General features: G+C 53.5%; 1 protein-coding gene and 1 long non-coding RNA gene across 3 annotated transcripts; one reads left to right on the top strand and one right to left on the bottom strand.

Moving 5' to 3' along the window:
• Positions 1–24: 24 nt before the first annotated feature.
• Positions 25–4,040, top strand: LOC149915182 (uncharacterized). Its single transcript, XR_016459612.1, has 3 exons — positions 25–2,546; positions 2,620–2,749; positions 3,652–4,040. It is a non-coding gene; the product is annotated as an uncharacterized LOC149915182 (long non-coding RNA).
• A 1,425-nt stretch (positions 4,041–5,465) lies between these two features.
• On the bottom strand, positions 5,466–13,177 carry HTR3A (5-hydroxytryptamine receptor 3A). Of its 2 annotated transcripts, none has more exons than XM_090123382.1 (9): positions 12,717–13,177; positions 10,329–10,492; positions 10,079–10,123; positions 9,128–9,237; positions 8,317–8,486; positions 8,021–8,181; positions 7,531–7,741; positions 6,861–7,094; positions 5,466–6,618 (listed from the first exon to the last, which is right to left on the bottom strand). In XM_090123382.1, exons 1-9 carry the CDS (start codon positions 12,787–12,789, stop codon positions 6,320–6,322), a joined length of 1,467 nt encoding a protein of 488 aa, XP_089979508.1. In that variant the 5' UTR covers positions 12,790–13,177; the 3' UTR covers positions 5,466–6,319. The 2 variants fall into 2 exon arrangements, with proteins under 2 accessions (XP_089979508.1, XP_031455498.2); XM_031599638.2 differs by having other exon boundaries at positions 10,329–10,495.
• Positions 13,178–14,830: the final 1,653 nt, after the last annotated feature.

Consider the following 14,830-nt stretch of genomic DNA (forward strand, 5'->3'; position numbering starts at 1 on the left):
TTTGGGGGGGAGGGAGGGGGGAAGGGTGGGGGGTGGTGGTGTTGAAGTGATGGGGCCGGGTGAGGGCCGCGCTGGGGCCGGTGACGCGGAGATGCCAGGGAGGGGATCGCGTGCTGGGCCCCATTGGCCACCTCTCGTGCATTATCCTTTACCAAAATGGTATTTTTTGGAGCGGCCTGACGGAGCCTGGCTCGCTGGTTTGGAAAGCTACCTCTTGTGTTTGTTTTTGTTGTGTTCTGACTCTTTTTTTTTTTTTTTTTTTTGCAGTGACAGAAGCACAGTTTGCAATATTTGTGTTTGCTTTGTGATGCCATTTGGGTTTTCATCTCATGCTTTACTTGCAATGGTGTATTATTTTGTAATTTAGCTGCGTTTGTATTAAATTGGGGAAGGGGGGGAGGGGGGCGGGAAGAGTTAGGGAAAAGGTTTTGTAGATGGGAGTAAAGGGAAGAGAGCAGGGTGTCTGTACTGCTGTCCCCTGTCCCCTTGCTCCCTCACTGTCGGAAATGTGAAGGCCTTAATCTGGGGAATTCGCTGCCATGTGACAGCGTGGTGGGGCAGGGCGCAGCCCGGCGATGTGTCGGTGCTGCAGGGAGGGGAGTGTGAAACTTGAATAGGAAAGCGGAGCAGTTGAGCGCCATCTGTAAATGTGAAAGCCCGGGGTGCACTGCAGGGCTGGCATCGATGCCACGAGCTTTGGGGTTCTGTGCAGCTCTGTCTGAGCACCGAGTGGGGTGGGTTTGCAATTGTTCATCTGCAGAGCGTCGCCCTTTGGCCGTGCACAGGGCTTTCATGGGGGCACAGGGCTGCGATGGGGACCCTGAGCTGTGGTGGTGGTGCTGCTGGGTGGGGGGGGGTCTGTCCATGCAGAGCCCCTGCAGCAATGCCCCGTGTGCACCTGCGAGCGGCGGCACTTTGGCTGCTCCGCACCGAGGAGGTGAAGCGGGGCAGATGCTGATGTAGTACAATCCAGGATGTAACTTTGGAGAATGGCTTGTTTAATCTTTGTGCCTAAAGAGAAACACACACATACACACAACCAACAACAACAAAACAACACACCAGTTCTTTCGTATGAACAGTTGCTGCAATTTCTCACAAGTATATGGTACCTTTTTGCAGTGAATTGGTACTGCTGGTCGTGGGTGTCATGGTACTGCTGAGCGCTCAGCTGAGCTCACGTGGCTTTTGTTGCTTTAACGTTCCCTCCCCTCTCACTGTCCCTTTCCTCCCCTAACACAGACACTGGCATCGTTTGGCTTCAGAGCTCAGCGTAGTACAGAATGGGAACCGGGATTCCCATTGGCTTCCAAACAGCACGAGCAGAGTCACTGCAAGGCTGTGTCTGATGATGGGTTGCCCAGCTGGAGGGTGATGTGGTGGCCAGCTTCCCTCTGCAATGCTCATGGAAAGCACCTGGCATGTGCCATGAGCCGTGCCGTGTGCCGTGCTGAGCCACATGCAGTGCCATGTCAGTGTGTCCCGTGTTGGGCAGTGCAGCACAGCACAGTGCCTCTCCCACACCCAGTCCCAGTGTTTGAGTGCACATCCTAGTATTTGTTTCACATAGTGTTACGTATGCATGAACTTCTAAGGCTGCGAAGCCATGGTAAAGCTCCATGACACCTATCCATATATATATAAGTATATATATGTATATTATAGCACTGAGGACCAACTGCCCTGCTGGACCAAGCAAACTAAGGCTTTCTTTCATCGCTTGTCTTTTATGTCGTGACAGCCCAAGTGCCAGTCTGATTGCTCTGTATTAAAACTAGTGTTTGGAATTAATTGATGTTATAGTTCCGTCTACCTCAGCACCTCCTGGTAGCCTCATTTTAGAAGGTGCCCAATTTTTTGTTTTTGTTTCTTCAGAGTATGGGTTACTTTTTTTTTTTTTTTTTTTTTTGTACAATTCTGTTTCCTCGCTGTTTGTTCCTTTGCAGTACTGCTTGCGAGTCCTATCTGTTCTCTAGCCACAGATGCAGTTAGCTAAAATTTCCTGAAAAATGAATAAAAAAAAAAAAGTCCCAAGTTGTGGTGTCTCCTAGTTGCAGCTCTCCGCATCTGCCTTCATTCTGTGTAGATTCAGATGCATTTCTTTGTAAAACTTCAGTGTTTCTGACAGGAAAAAAAGAAAAAGGAAAAAAAAAAAAAAGGAAAAAAAAAAAAGAATATACTGCTGCAGGTTTTTTTCTCTCCATGTGTCACTAAGTGAAGTTCGTGCCTTCTATAGCAAAGAGAATATTTTTTACATCCTACTAACAGTAGATTTTTTTGTAGTGGACATTTTTTGTATTTTTATTTATAAGTCTCATAAGGAAAATAGCAATGTTCAGTTGTATACCTTGAATCTGCAGTTAGAAGAAACAATAAAGTTAATTCAGTTGTCTCAGCCTGCCGTCTCCTGTCGCTGTTCTGTGCTCGGATGCCGGCCCTGGGAGGAGGAAGAGGAGGATGTGGTGGCAGCAGAGCCCTCCAATGCTGTGCTGTTGGCACTGGGTGTTCCTATGGTGCGGGTCAAGCATCCTGACCATTGCTGAAGGGTGAGGGTGAGGAGGGCTGGGTGGATGGGGGGGACCCATCCCCGTGCACCCCCTGACCTGGGCACTGTCTCAGGAATAGGTGGTGCAGAGAGCAAATCCCACCACTGTGATCCTGGAGAGATGGGAGTCCTGCACGGCAAACAGGAGCTGCTGTTTTTCTAAGGATGTGCAGCCTGGAAGATGCTTTTCCAGGGAAAATGGAGGTATGTGATCGTGGCTCTCAAGAATTTCTTTTTCATTAAGAGCCACGAGCTCCTAAAAAGCTCCCTTCTTATTTATGCAGGGCTCCCTCCGTGCTTTGGCATAGGAGAGGGCCCTTACAGTGGCAGAAAATGAAACATGCCTCCTGTTTTAAAGTCCCTTGGCATCCCTGGAGACCGTTTCATCGTGCGCCGCATGATGCTTGACAGGGTGATTTGCTGCTGTCCTTTATTTTTCCTGTTTGAGGAGAGAAGCAGCAGCACGGACAGCTCTGCTATTCGGGTTCTGAAGCCAGAAGGGCCATTCCCACCCTGCGTGGGTGCCATTCCCACCCAAGGTTGGCTCTTCCTTGCTGGGATGGTGCACGCACTGGTGCATTCGCGTTACTTGGGAAGGGGGCAGGGCTGGTTGCAGGCTGCCTGGGTGTGATGTAGGATCAAACAGCAAGAAGAGGATTCGCAGCAGGAAGCCCACACAGGCTCCCTGCTGCTGCGGGGTGCATAGGGTGCAACCCTTGGCCCTACTTGCTGCTGCCAGTGCAGGCACTGCTGCTGCACGCACAGCTCGCTGGGGAGCAGAGCGAGTTTGCCTCAATGAAAGTGAACTCGTTCATTTAAACCTGACTGCAGAGTAGTCTGGCCCCCTGCTGTGTTAATTATCCTGTAGTTCTAAACTGATTGCTGTACACTAAGCTTAAGCCCTCCTTTATTTATTTACTGACTACATTAACAGCAAAGTCTGCACTCCTTTTATGTCGCTGTATGGCATGCGGCACTCAGCCCGGTGCGCTGCGAGCTGCTCCCTCCCACCCTTGGTGCCCCCCAGGGGGGCCAGGATGCAGTTACATGCCCATCCTCTCGCAGTCCCAGTGCAGTCACTCCACGTAACATCCTTTATTTTTCAGGTGATGGATGCAATGCACTGCTGTGAGCGTGGGCTCGTCCTGTGCCCACAGTGAGCAGTGTGCCCACCCCAAGGCTCCCACAGGACTCCAGCTCCCCCAGGACAGCTGTGCCCCATCCTCTGCTCTGTGGGTCCTGCTGCAGGCCACAGCCAGCATCAGTGGCTCCTGAAGTGCTGGTGGCAACCTATGAGCCTCCAAGTGGCAACTGCCTCTGGGTGCTGCCTCTTGGCACAGCCCCTCCTAGGGATGCATTGGGCACCCCTGGTGGAGGTGTCCTGCTTGCAGCAACCTGCTGTCTGCACCATCCCTCATGGAGGAAGGGATAAGATCCCACTGCAGCGTTTGGCCTCATACAAAGGAGTTATTATAACAGGGAAATTGTCATAGGACTGGGCCTTTGTCTGCACATTCACACAGCAGCTGGGAGTGATTATGCTGCAACAATGTTCTGTTCCATCAACATTATGTCCTCATTAAACCTTTATTAGTAGATTAGATTCAGATTTATTGATTTTTTTGTTGTTGTTTAGAGGAAAATCCAGGCTCATCTCGTAGAGATGCCTGTAACTTTTCCTGCATGCAGCACTTCCCAAAGCCGTGCGAGGGGAAAGCTCTAATCTGAAAGGGAGAAAGCCTGGGTGCTTCCTCCTGCTCCAGCTTAACTCATTTCCTACAGTGGCCTGTGGAGCAGGTGAGGGTTAGCAGCTCTGCACTGGGATCAAGTCACATCGGGACCGGGATGGCCAGAGAAGTGTTGTCTGTGGGATCTGTGGTGGCACAGGTGAGCCAAGGGGCAGAGGGTGACCATGGGGCATGGCTGCAGAAGGAGATGCAGTGGTCCCACCGACCTCAGCCCAGGTCTCGTGCGGGTGGGAGGCGTTGCACACCCGGTTCAATGGGCCCATTGGATTTGTCTGTTGGAGCGTTTGATGTTACATGAAGGCAGCTCATTCCAGAGGGTGTTAATTGCCCGCTGCAGTGATCAGGTCTGTAGCACCATCGATCTTGGTAGGATCAATGGGCTGATTTAGTGTCTCACAAACTCTTTAACTGGACACCTCATCAATAGCCGGCCACTTACAGACCATCAGCGCATTAGTGCTGGTTGGGGCTGCCAGGAGCCCACACCACCCAGCCAGCAGCCCTCCTGTCACTTAGCAGGGAGTTTTCCTGCATGTGAAGGCTTGGGAGGGTGTCTGGCCTGTGGGTTGGGGTCGGTGGGCTTGGAACGGACACGGAGGTGCCAGAAACTGTGATATCTGTGTTCCTGCCAAGGAGCTGCCAGAGCAAACAAGATGAGGCCTCTCTTCATCTCCAGTACTTTAGAGGACGGTGCCTGCGCTGGATGCTCAGGTAAGGAACAAGTGTGAAGCACGTCTGTACCTGCACAGGGTTTCAGGAACCACCCTGAAAATGCCATCAGTTTGCCTTTTTCTCTTGGCAGACATCACAGCTGCCTGACACACCGCCCCTAGTTTGTAAACACGCTGTGCAGGTATTGCACTGGGCAGAGCAGCTCTTTACAATTTTTGGCTCAAATCCCAGTCCTGCTGTTCTGAGATGCAGGAGCTCTTTTTCTCTCCTGTTAGACAGCAGCTTCATGCCACTGCCCTGGCAGAGGTGCGTGGAGGGAGCATGCTTATATATGACAGCTTTGGAAGCCGGCATTAGTGGAGGACCAAGACGGGTAACCCTGTTGGTCTCTTCCAGCATTGCATTCCTATGGAGACAGACCCATTTGCACTGTGTATTTTTGTTGGTTGTTTTTTTTTTTTTGTTCCCCCCCCCCTTTCCCCCCGGCTAGTTCTCTCCCCGTTACTGTACTGTTGGGTAGGAATGTGGAGGGGATCTGCTGGTCAAGCATGCAAAAAACACTCAGGAGAAAGGCAGACATTGGCATGCAGGATCTGATGAGCCCCTGGCTCTGGTTGAAGCATTAACAAAGAACAAGAAACAGGTGTGCAGCTTCCAATGCTTCGTGCAAGGTGAGTGGAGCTGGTGAGCACAGCCCTGCATGGAGGGCAGATCTATGTGCCTCTGCCACAGCAGGTTGCGTGATGAGGATGGAGGTGGGACTGGGAAGGAGTTGGGTGGCGCCGAGCCGGAGGAGGGAGAAGGAAAACACCCTGGGGAAGGGAGGAGAGAGGGGTGGGCATCCTGATGGCGTGGGGTCCAGATGAGCCTCCGCTGGGCAGGGTGAGGGCTGAGCCCCAGGAGTCCAGAAGCGCGGGGTGTTGGGTGGGAACGGGGAGCGGCCGCCGCCGGACCGTGGTGCTGCCGCTGTCCGTGGTGCTGAAGCGCCGGGTGGGAGCGGGGCCGCGCTGTGCTCGTGGCCTTAACCCGGCTGGGAGGAGGGTGAAGAGGGACGGGTGAAGAGGCTGCAGTCACCCGGGAAGCCCTTGTGAGGTGAGAGAAAGGGAAAGGAGCTCGGTTGGAGCTGACAGCGGTTCGGTTGGGGTAGGTGTGCTCGGTGTTTGCTTGCTTTTCCTCAGCCCTTATCTTAGCGCTCGGATGCTGCTGTTCTAGAACTACTGGAAGTGGAGAAATTGCACCAGTCTGGATCTCTGTAGTCAGAAAACACAGACGGGTCTGAATGCATGAACCAGGGAGTAGCCTCTGGAGCACAGCAACATCTGAGGTCATCACCTTGCCTGCCCCAAAATGCAGCTCAGGCATACTGCCAAACCGACCAGAGGGTGCCCAGTGTGACAGTGTAGGCCAGGACAGCCACGAGGTATGCTCGGAAGAGCAGGACGTCCAACACGTAGCCCACTTGCAGCCACTCACGGGCGACATCACGAAATTCATCACGCTTCTCAAGGAACTGGCGGATGGTGGTGATCTCGTGCAGGATGCTGTGAATGAGCAGAGAGCCCTCTGCTGGAGTGGCAAAGGCAGGGGTGGGCCTTGTGCCTCCTGCTACCTCTCGCTCCCGAGGGTCTTCAGAACCGTAGTGGTTCAGCTTAGCTGCAGGATCAAGACAGAGAAGTGAGAAAAATCTTTTTAGATGCAGAGCTAAGACTCATGCATGTGATCTGGACATCTGGATTGCTGTGCATGTGCCACAGTGCTCCAAGAGAGATGGTGAGAGCTAATTGAAATAACAAATGCTAGTTCTGATAATACACCATTAGAAGAGCTTTGGGCTTAGATCTGCGTAGGATTCATTTCCGTTCTGTTTCTGCAGGAGCACTCTCCCCAGTCCTTACCTGTGCTGTCATTGTTCTCCACGTGCCTAGAGATGTCTGAGCTCTGTGTTCTGCTTTGGCTGAATTTCTTCCTGTCCCAGATGCAGAGCAGTGCAGTGGCACGTTCCAGCAGTAAGTGCTTCACCCAGCTGGGGACGTGAGGCTGCAGGTCTTGCTTGTGTACCAAGCGCACAATGAAGATGGTCTCTGTGAGGCTGATGACGAGCAACGCCATGCACACCACAAAATAGATGCCTGTGGAGATGCCAGCAAGGTGAGTGGCCTGCAATGGCCAGCTCAGTCTTTAGATCGATGCACAGTGCAGGCAGGTCTTGAGTGAATTCTTCCTGCCAAGCCCTGCAGCAGACCTCTGGTCACAGCACAGAGCTGCAGCTCCTGTAGCTCCAGGCCTACAACTGTTGTCACAGTTGCTTTGTAGCCCACCCCACCCAGTTGGCAGGATGTCATTCTGTTTTCTGGGCTGCTGTGGCAGCGCCTGCACAGCCATGCATCTGCTCCAACACCAGAGCTCCAGTGCAGCTCTGTCAGATACGTGGAGTAGCCTTGATACCTCCAAATCCTGAGCTATTTTACAGCCCTCATTTCTGTACCGACCCACATCTCCCATTTCTTGCTCTTGTGTGAGCAGTTCTTGCCCCAGCACCAGCTGGAACCAGTGGTGCTGCCTTACCTATCAGTGGGGTGCCAACAGCAGTAGCTGGAAGCGTGTCAGATACGATGATGAGGAAAACTGAGTAGCCCAGGAGGAGAGTGATCTTGAAAGAGACCCTCTCGCCACTGTTGGGAGGCAGGTAGAAGCCTACAATGTCCATCACCATCAGGAAGATACTAGGGAGCAGCAGGTTGATAGTATAGAAGAGAGGACGCCTCCGGATGACCACCTGTTGGGACACAGGGAGAGACAGGAAAGGTTCAGTGAAGGCAGAACCCTGCTTGAAAGGTGGGCTTGGGCTGGTCTGGTCTCTGCTAAGGCAGGCAAGAGTGCTGGGCTGCACTGCCCAGACCCTTGGAATGGTGGAGGGATGCACCTCAGCACGGGGCTGGGGAGCAGGCTGAAGTAATGGGACCAAGGGCAAAACTATGCCACGGTGCCTCATCTCTGAGAACAGCAGCACTCAAAGCAGGGCACAGCATTGCCCCAAGAAGGCAAGGGCCCTTACGTAGAACTTCATCTCGGCGTAGCTGTCGCTGCTTTTGACACTGAACTCCTGGAAGTGGCTGAGCACGTAGAGCAGCTCCCACTCGCCCTGGTTCATGAAGACGCTCCTGTCGAATTTCACCAGCTCCGGCTGCCGCCACAACGAGAGGTTGATGTCGTGGACTGCAAGGGAGGTGGGGACCGAGCTGCAGGCTGCCGGGCACGGCATTCCCGAGCTGCTGGGGCCACCTAGAGGGGGACGCGTCCCCTGCACGGAGCCGCCCGCCCCGGTCCTGTCCCCCAGCCCCCCGCGCTCACTGTTGTGCAGCCAGCTGGTGAAGGTAAGCGAGCAGTTCTGGACGTCGAAGGGGAAATTGTAGATGTCCAAGCTGCAGGCTGTCACCACCTGGATGGGCTTGAGGTTCTGGACCTCTCCGTGGTGGCGAACGTAGACGTAGGGGACATCAGGGGACTTCCCGACATCCACGCTGGAGGGCACAGGGACAGAGAACATAAGGGTGGGGAGGGCAGTGAACAGCTGGGCTCCTCCTGGCAAGCTGCGTTTGGGATGGGGACTGCCCAGTGCTGGGACCTTTCCTTGCTGTTCTGCCAACGTGTTCTGTTGGAAACAGAGGTCAGGGGAAAGGGCCAAAGCAGTAGCACACTGCCCTGCGTGGGCACAGCTGCCCCATGTCATTACCCTGCTCCCCATGCTCTCCCAGAGCAGCCCAAGGCCATTTGTGGCTCTGCCTCACGAGGGTCTCTGCAGCACGAGATGGTGGGAACACCTTAAATCCCAGCAGAAGTGGGGGTGGGGAAGGACAATGGCTGGCTTTGCAGGGAGGGCTGGCAGCTCTGCAGCTGCCCTCGCATTGTGCTTCCTTAACAAAGCCTTTCTCCAAATATCTGGATCCCACCCCCAGCACAGTGTGGGTAATTACAAATGTTTGCAGTTAGCCAGCATTGGAAATGTCCCAAGTGCCAAGCCGTTCCCCATCTGCAGCCCACTGCACATGGGGGCACTGCCAGGTCTGTGCCAGGAATACAGAGCAAGGCACAGTGATGGGAGAGGGAGGCTATGCCCCGAGCTCTCCTTTGGGGTTTGGGGTTGGGGCTGTGCTGTACTTACAACTCGTTGATGAGGATGTCGGGCACCCAGATGCTCTCTGCAGGAAGAGAAATCTGTGTGATGTTGTCGAAGTGTGCTGGATCCCACTGGAGGAATTCATCTGTCCAGTGCTGTGGGGGCAAAGCAAAAGGGGATCTGGAAGGTAACGCTGGCCCTGCCAAGATCCAAACCCAACGCCAGCAGTCTGCCACAGAAAGAAACCCTAAATGTCTAAATGTCTGAGAGAAAGGAAAGCCCATTTCTCCAGCTACACAACAGTGAGAAGCACTGTGTGAAAGCTGTGTCTTCAGAGTCTTGACTCGTGCCCTGCAGAGGTTTTGTTATGTCCTGCAATAATGGGGGATAACCCCATGGTGTTTGCTGGAAAGGCACGTGCTCGTGGAGACATGTTTGCCTCCCAGGGGTGCTGGCTCTCACAGGGACACTGCCCCATCCCCAGCAGCATCTCTCATGAAAACAGAAATGCCTGTCCTGTCTCTTCCTGAAATTGCTTCCTTCTGCACGCATCCAGGTGCTTTGTGTCCCATGAGCCTTGTTTGAGGGTGAATTCATTGACTGATACCTGGGCAGTACACAGGGAACAAAAACCAGAGGTGAGAGAGTAGCTGAGCAGACAAGGAAGCTGTCTTTGGGGAAGAGGCTTGCAAATACAGTGTGAACTCAAAGGAGATTTTCCTTTCTGTTGAATTTAGTGCTCCACAGCCTTCCTGCATACCTTCATCCAAGAGAGATGGCCCCAGTTTTGGAAGGAGCCACCGTGCCAGGACCTGTCTGCAGGGCTGAGAGCTGTGATGATGAGGTAGGCAAATATCAGGGCTGGCTGACAGCAGCCTGCCTTCCCCCGTGCACCCCTCCTGGGACAGGCACATCCCTGCACACTGTGGGGCAGAGCCTCAGCACCGGCAGATGGGGCAGAAGGGAAGGGGGGGCCGGCAAGGTCCGTGAGCTCACCTGTCTGTACCAGATGTAGGTGGTCAGCACCTGGTTTTTCTCATCCTGTGGGAATAAGAGGAGGAGTAATTGGTGCAGGGTGACAACAACCCATTGCTGGTGTAGGTGGAGGTCACCATTTGCGCAGTGAGCATCACTCCTTTTGCAGAGGAATGAGCAGCAGCACAATGCCGTGGGGTGGAAGGGGAGAGGCTGGCTGGGAAGCCCTTGGTTCCCCATCAGAGCTGGGATGGGAGGACAGCAGACTCACCACGCTGAGGATGGCATACACCATGACATCGATGGCCACAGTGGTGGTGGTGCGCCAGTCCCGCACGGGTCGGACTCCCCTCCTGTAGTGAGCCAGCAGCGTGTCGGACAGACGGAGCAGGGCTGGTGTGGAGGGATCTGGCTCTGGACTCCCCTGCAGGGCTCCTACTGGGATGGGGAGAGGCAGCTCATATTTGTTGTTTGCCCCCCTCATCCCCTGAATCACCCTCACCTTCCCCTAGGCTCGTCTCGGGTCTCAGATGGCCATGTGCCACCTGAAGCTGCTGTCTGCCTCTTCTCCAGGAGTGATGTCAGGACAGTGGGAAACTGCAAGGGAATCTCTGCCCCAGGATAAGCTTTCTAACCATTATTGGAGAGACATCACTTCTTCACTATGAAGGTGGAGGCTAAGGTTAAAGATGAACTAAGATGCTGAATTCATGCAAGATAACAAAGATGACTAAAATCTGTCTATAGCAGATAAAAAAGGTACCTGTGCTAATCCTGGGGGGCTGCACCACGTGTGTCACCAGGCTTTGGATCCAGCTCCCCAGTGCTTTCTATGGCACAAATGCCTGCAAATGCTGCTGGTCACTCAGTCTCTTGGAAAGCGACTGCATACCAGCTGGGTTTTTTGGCTATTGGTCAAATATCTGTTCCTTAGCTCATCTTTGCTGCCCCAATGCGTTCATGCAATGCTGGGAAGGTTCTGTGCCACTCCTCCATCATTTGTGGCTCTGAATGGCACTGCATCAAGGCTGAGGAGCCCAAGTATTGGACAGCACATCTTCTGCACGTTCAGATCTCATCCCCTTGTGGCACATGTGAGGGTTGGATGCTCTGAGCCCACAAAAGGAGGAGGTGCAGCACAGGACTGTGTGATTAGAGCTGGGATAGCAGCGTTCTGTGCCACGCTGGCTGGGAGCTGGGGCTCCCACATCCCTGCTCCAGGCACTCCTCCTGCCCTATATGTGTATGGTGTATGGGCTGAAGCTGAAAAAGGACCCACAGGGTTGGTGTATGCATGTGTGCACGCAGCGTTGGCCCTGTGCTGCTTTGCCAGGGTGTGGGCATTGCATCTGCAGCTCCGTGTTGCCAATCTGGCATTTTTAGCTATGAGTGACATCACTTTATTGTGCAGGAGCAATGTTGGTGTTGGTATCTCAACCAACAGAGCCCGCTCTATATGTAACAAGGGGCACTCATTGGAGTAGATCTGCAGGAACTTGGGAAAAAAACTGCCTGGGAGGAAATATTCATCTTTCTTTTCAGCTAAGAAAAAGGAGCCCCAGCCCCTCCAACTTTACGTGCAACCCATAATGCCCCAGAGCCAGCCATGCTCATGACCCTCATCCAGCATGTGTTAGTAGTTGGAGGCAATGGGGGTGAGAAGCAGCAATCAGAGGGATGGGAGGAACTCAGGCACTGCTGCTGCTGTACCAGTGGCTCTGGCCAAGCTGCAGCTGCTCACAGCTGGCTTAGGGCACCTGTTCCCAGTGCATGGGAAAAGCCACATTGGATGGGGCTGGGCTCACTGCTGGGTCCCAAGGCTGGTCCCAGGGCTTGGCTGGCTCACACCACCTGCCACACTGCAGGTAAGTGCCCTTGGCTCACTTTTTTTCCATCTGAGCTAAAGGGAATTCTTGTCTATGAAATTAAGTAGCTTGGAAATTGACTAACTAAAGGGCAGAAAGCCCCCAGTTGCTATCTGTTGGCTGGCAGTATTCCGTAACCAAGTATTCAAACTTTGTGATGCAATCAGCATCAACCACAGGGTGAACTTATTCCAAAAAATGCCCAATGGTAAGATTTTTTTTAAAATCCAGAACAAAATATCTGTTCCCCCCCCCTTTTATCCCTTTCATAAAGAAGACAAAAACAACATGCACTCCTGAAACCACTTGCATGGCCCTGCACTGGTTGCCTTTGACTATTCAACATAAAGAACATTGGCCAAAGCTGCTTCCCCCGCTCAGCCCCGCAGTTGGGCTGTGGCACGCAGCCATGCCAGCACTGAAGTGGGGTCACAGCACCATGCCTGGGGATCCTTCCTTGGGATCCAAGTGCTCTGAAACCCCTGATGTGCCCAAAACTCAGCACTGGCTTCAGGTAAGCCATTACCTTCCTCTCCTTGCAACCACACTCAAGTCAAGCGCGCAGCGCCTTGGAGCTCTTTCCAAGAGGTTACCCATGGTTGGACTTACCCATGGATGCAGATTTTGAAGAACTTTAATCTTAAAAAATACTTTAAAACAAACAAACAAACAAACAAAAACCACCAAAACAATCCTAAAGTTTGCTCTATAGAGCCATTGCTTGCATGAAGGTGCCTCCAGCTGCAAGAAATCTTCTTCTCCCACCCCTGAAGGTTTCCCCATCGTGTCCTTACCTGCATCCTGCAGCATCGACACCGGTGGCAGCAATGCCAGGAGCAGCAACATGACAGCCACCACCAGCACCATGGTGCCCCACGTCTCCGGCTCCGTCCGCAGTCTGCGCTCTCCTCTAAGTGAACCCAATCAGGGAAGCAGGCAGCACTTTTTGCTCGCTGTCCCCCAGCCGTCAGGTTTGGGAAAATGCGTAATTAATCTTGCAATCAGCCTCCTCTGCTGCATCGAGTTTCAGGAGGGGAGGGGGGAAGGAGGAGGCCGCCCGCCCCACGGCTGGCATGCTGCGAATGCTGAGTGTCTGAGCCCCCTGGCCATGCAGAGTGCTGGGGGGAAAGCTCCTGTTTCAGGGAGGGGTGGGAGCTGGCTGCATCATCTGCGGGTGACAGCAGTGTGAGATTTCCCCATCACAGCTGTGCTACCGTGGATACTGGGCAGGTGAAGGATGAAACCTGTGCTAGGTGCTTGCCCTGTGGCTGTGCAGGTTTGTTCTGGGGGACTGCGAGGAGAGCAGGGGCTGCAGGAGGTGTATGGGGAGCAGTTCTGGTGATGGAGAGAGCCACAAGGCTGTGCCAGGAGCCCCTTCATGGCCTGCAAATGAGAGAGTGAGATCTGTGCCAGGGACTTACAAAGAATAGAGCCATAGAATGGAGGGGATCTTTAAGATCATTGTGCTCCAAGCCCCTGCCATGTGTAAGTTGCCAACTACTAAACCAGGCTGCCCAGGGCCCCATCCAACCTGGCCTTAAGTACCTTCAGGAGTGGGGTGCTTGGTGGGGGTACAGCCAGAGCTGCTGCAGAGCAGAGTGGGCTTCCAGCAGCCAGGCAGAGAGCTCTGGAGCTGCACTGAGCAGTGCTGGAATTGGAGTTGCTAGAGGGGAAGAAAGAATAACTGCTCAATGGCAGGGAAAGAAGCCTGGGGATGAGCAGGGCAGGCTGGAGAAGGACTTTCCCCAAAGCCTCACGGTGCTCCCAGCTTCTCCAGAAGCTCCCTCGTACTGGGAGGGCTGGTGTGGCAGCCAGGCAGGATCGGAGCCCTCGGCTGCGGCACAGAGCAAATTGCATCAGATGGCAGCGTGGAGTCACTTAAACGAGATAAGAATTAGTGCACGGCCCTGATGAACTCCCCCTCGGCTGCCAATAGCAGTGTCAGGGAAAGAGAGAGTGTAAAGCTGGGGCTAATTTGATTTCTCAGCTCTGTTAGAGGATGGTAAGTCACCTCCCGGGGAGCGCAGACAGCTCGGAGCTGTTTGCTGTTATTGAATCTGGATAATAAAAATCACGGGCAGCGCCGCAGCGGTGCTGAGGACCGTGCCCTGGGCTGCAGTGCTGGGGAGCATGCAGAACCCACTGCCACCGTGCTGTCCTTCTGGCACCTGCAGGGAGTGGGACATGATGCATTGCACAGGATCCAACTCGGGTCCCAGCATCAGAGTAGGGTCCGGGGTGGAACAGGACAGCGAGGAGCAGTGAACCGCAGCCTCAGTGGCAGCATCATTAACTCTGTATCCTCTCCCTTGGGTTTTATGTCTTCATCTTAAAGAGATTTTAATGTAGTTCCTATCAGGCCTCCTGTTATCGGATATCTAATTAGTGTGATCTATTATAGCCTTGTATTACGCACGTGCACACACAGTCTGTACGTCGGGGGCTCTTACGGGACTTTTTGTGGGATGTCTGATATAAATTGGCAGTATCCAGATCAGATTTACTTTCTGAAATGGTATAATGGGATTTTATTAGCTCTGTAATCTGCTGCACAGTAATTGCTTTTCTGAGAATCGAAGCGCTCGGCATCTTGAGTTTCCCTGAGCTCAGCCCGGCTCCCTGCACCTGCAGCACTGCCACGGCTCCAGCATCACTCTGTGCACCAAAACCTGGTGATTCCTCTCACCTTAGGGGCTAAGAATGGTGCTCAAATCCCTCACTTTTCCACGCAGAGCTGAATATTTGTCAGATACATGCAAAGTCTTTCGGTGGGTCCTGCCTGCAGGCTGCTCTGGTTGGTGACGCCGTGCCACGCTGTCCCCTGGTTTTAAGCATGCTTCAGCTCTGGCTGTCTTTCAGGAGGCACCAGCTGTGGGGAAGGATGCTTTCCTCAGTGCTGGATGCTTCT

This window comes from Phasianus colchicus, chromosome 23, assembly GCF_987193195.1.
Source record: "Phasianus colchicus chromosome 23, bPhaCol1.hap1.1, whole genome shotgun sequence".
Lineage (NCBI taxonomy): Eukaryota > Metazoa > Chordata > Aves > Galliformes > Phasianidae > Phasianus > Phasianus colchicus.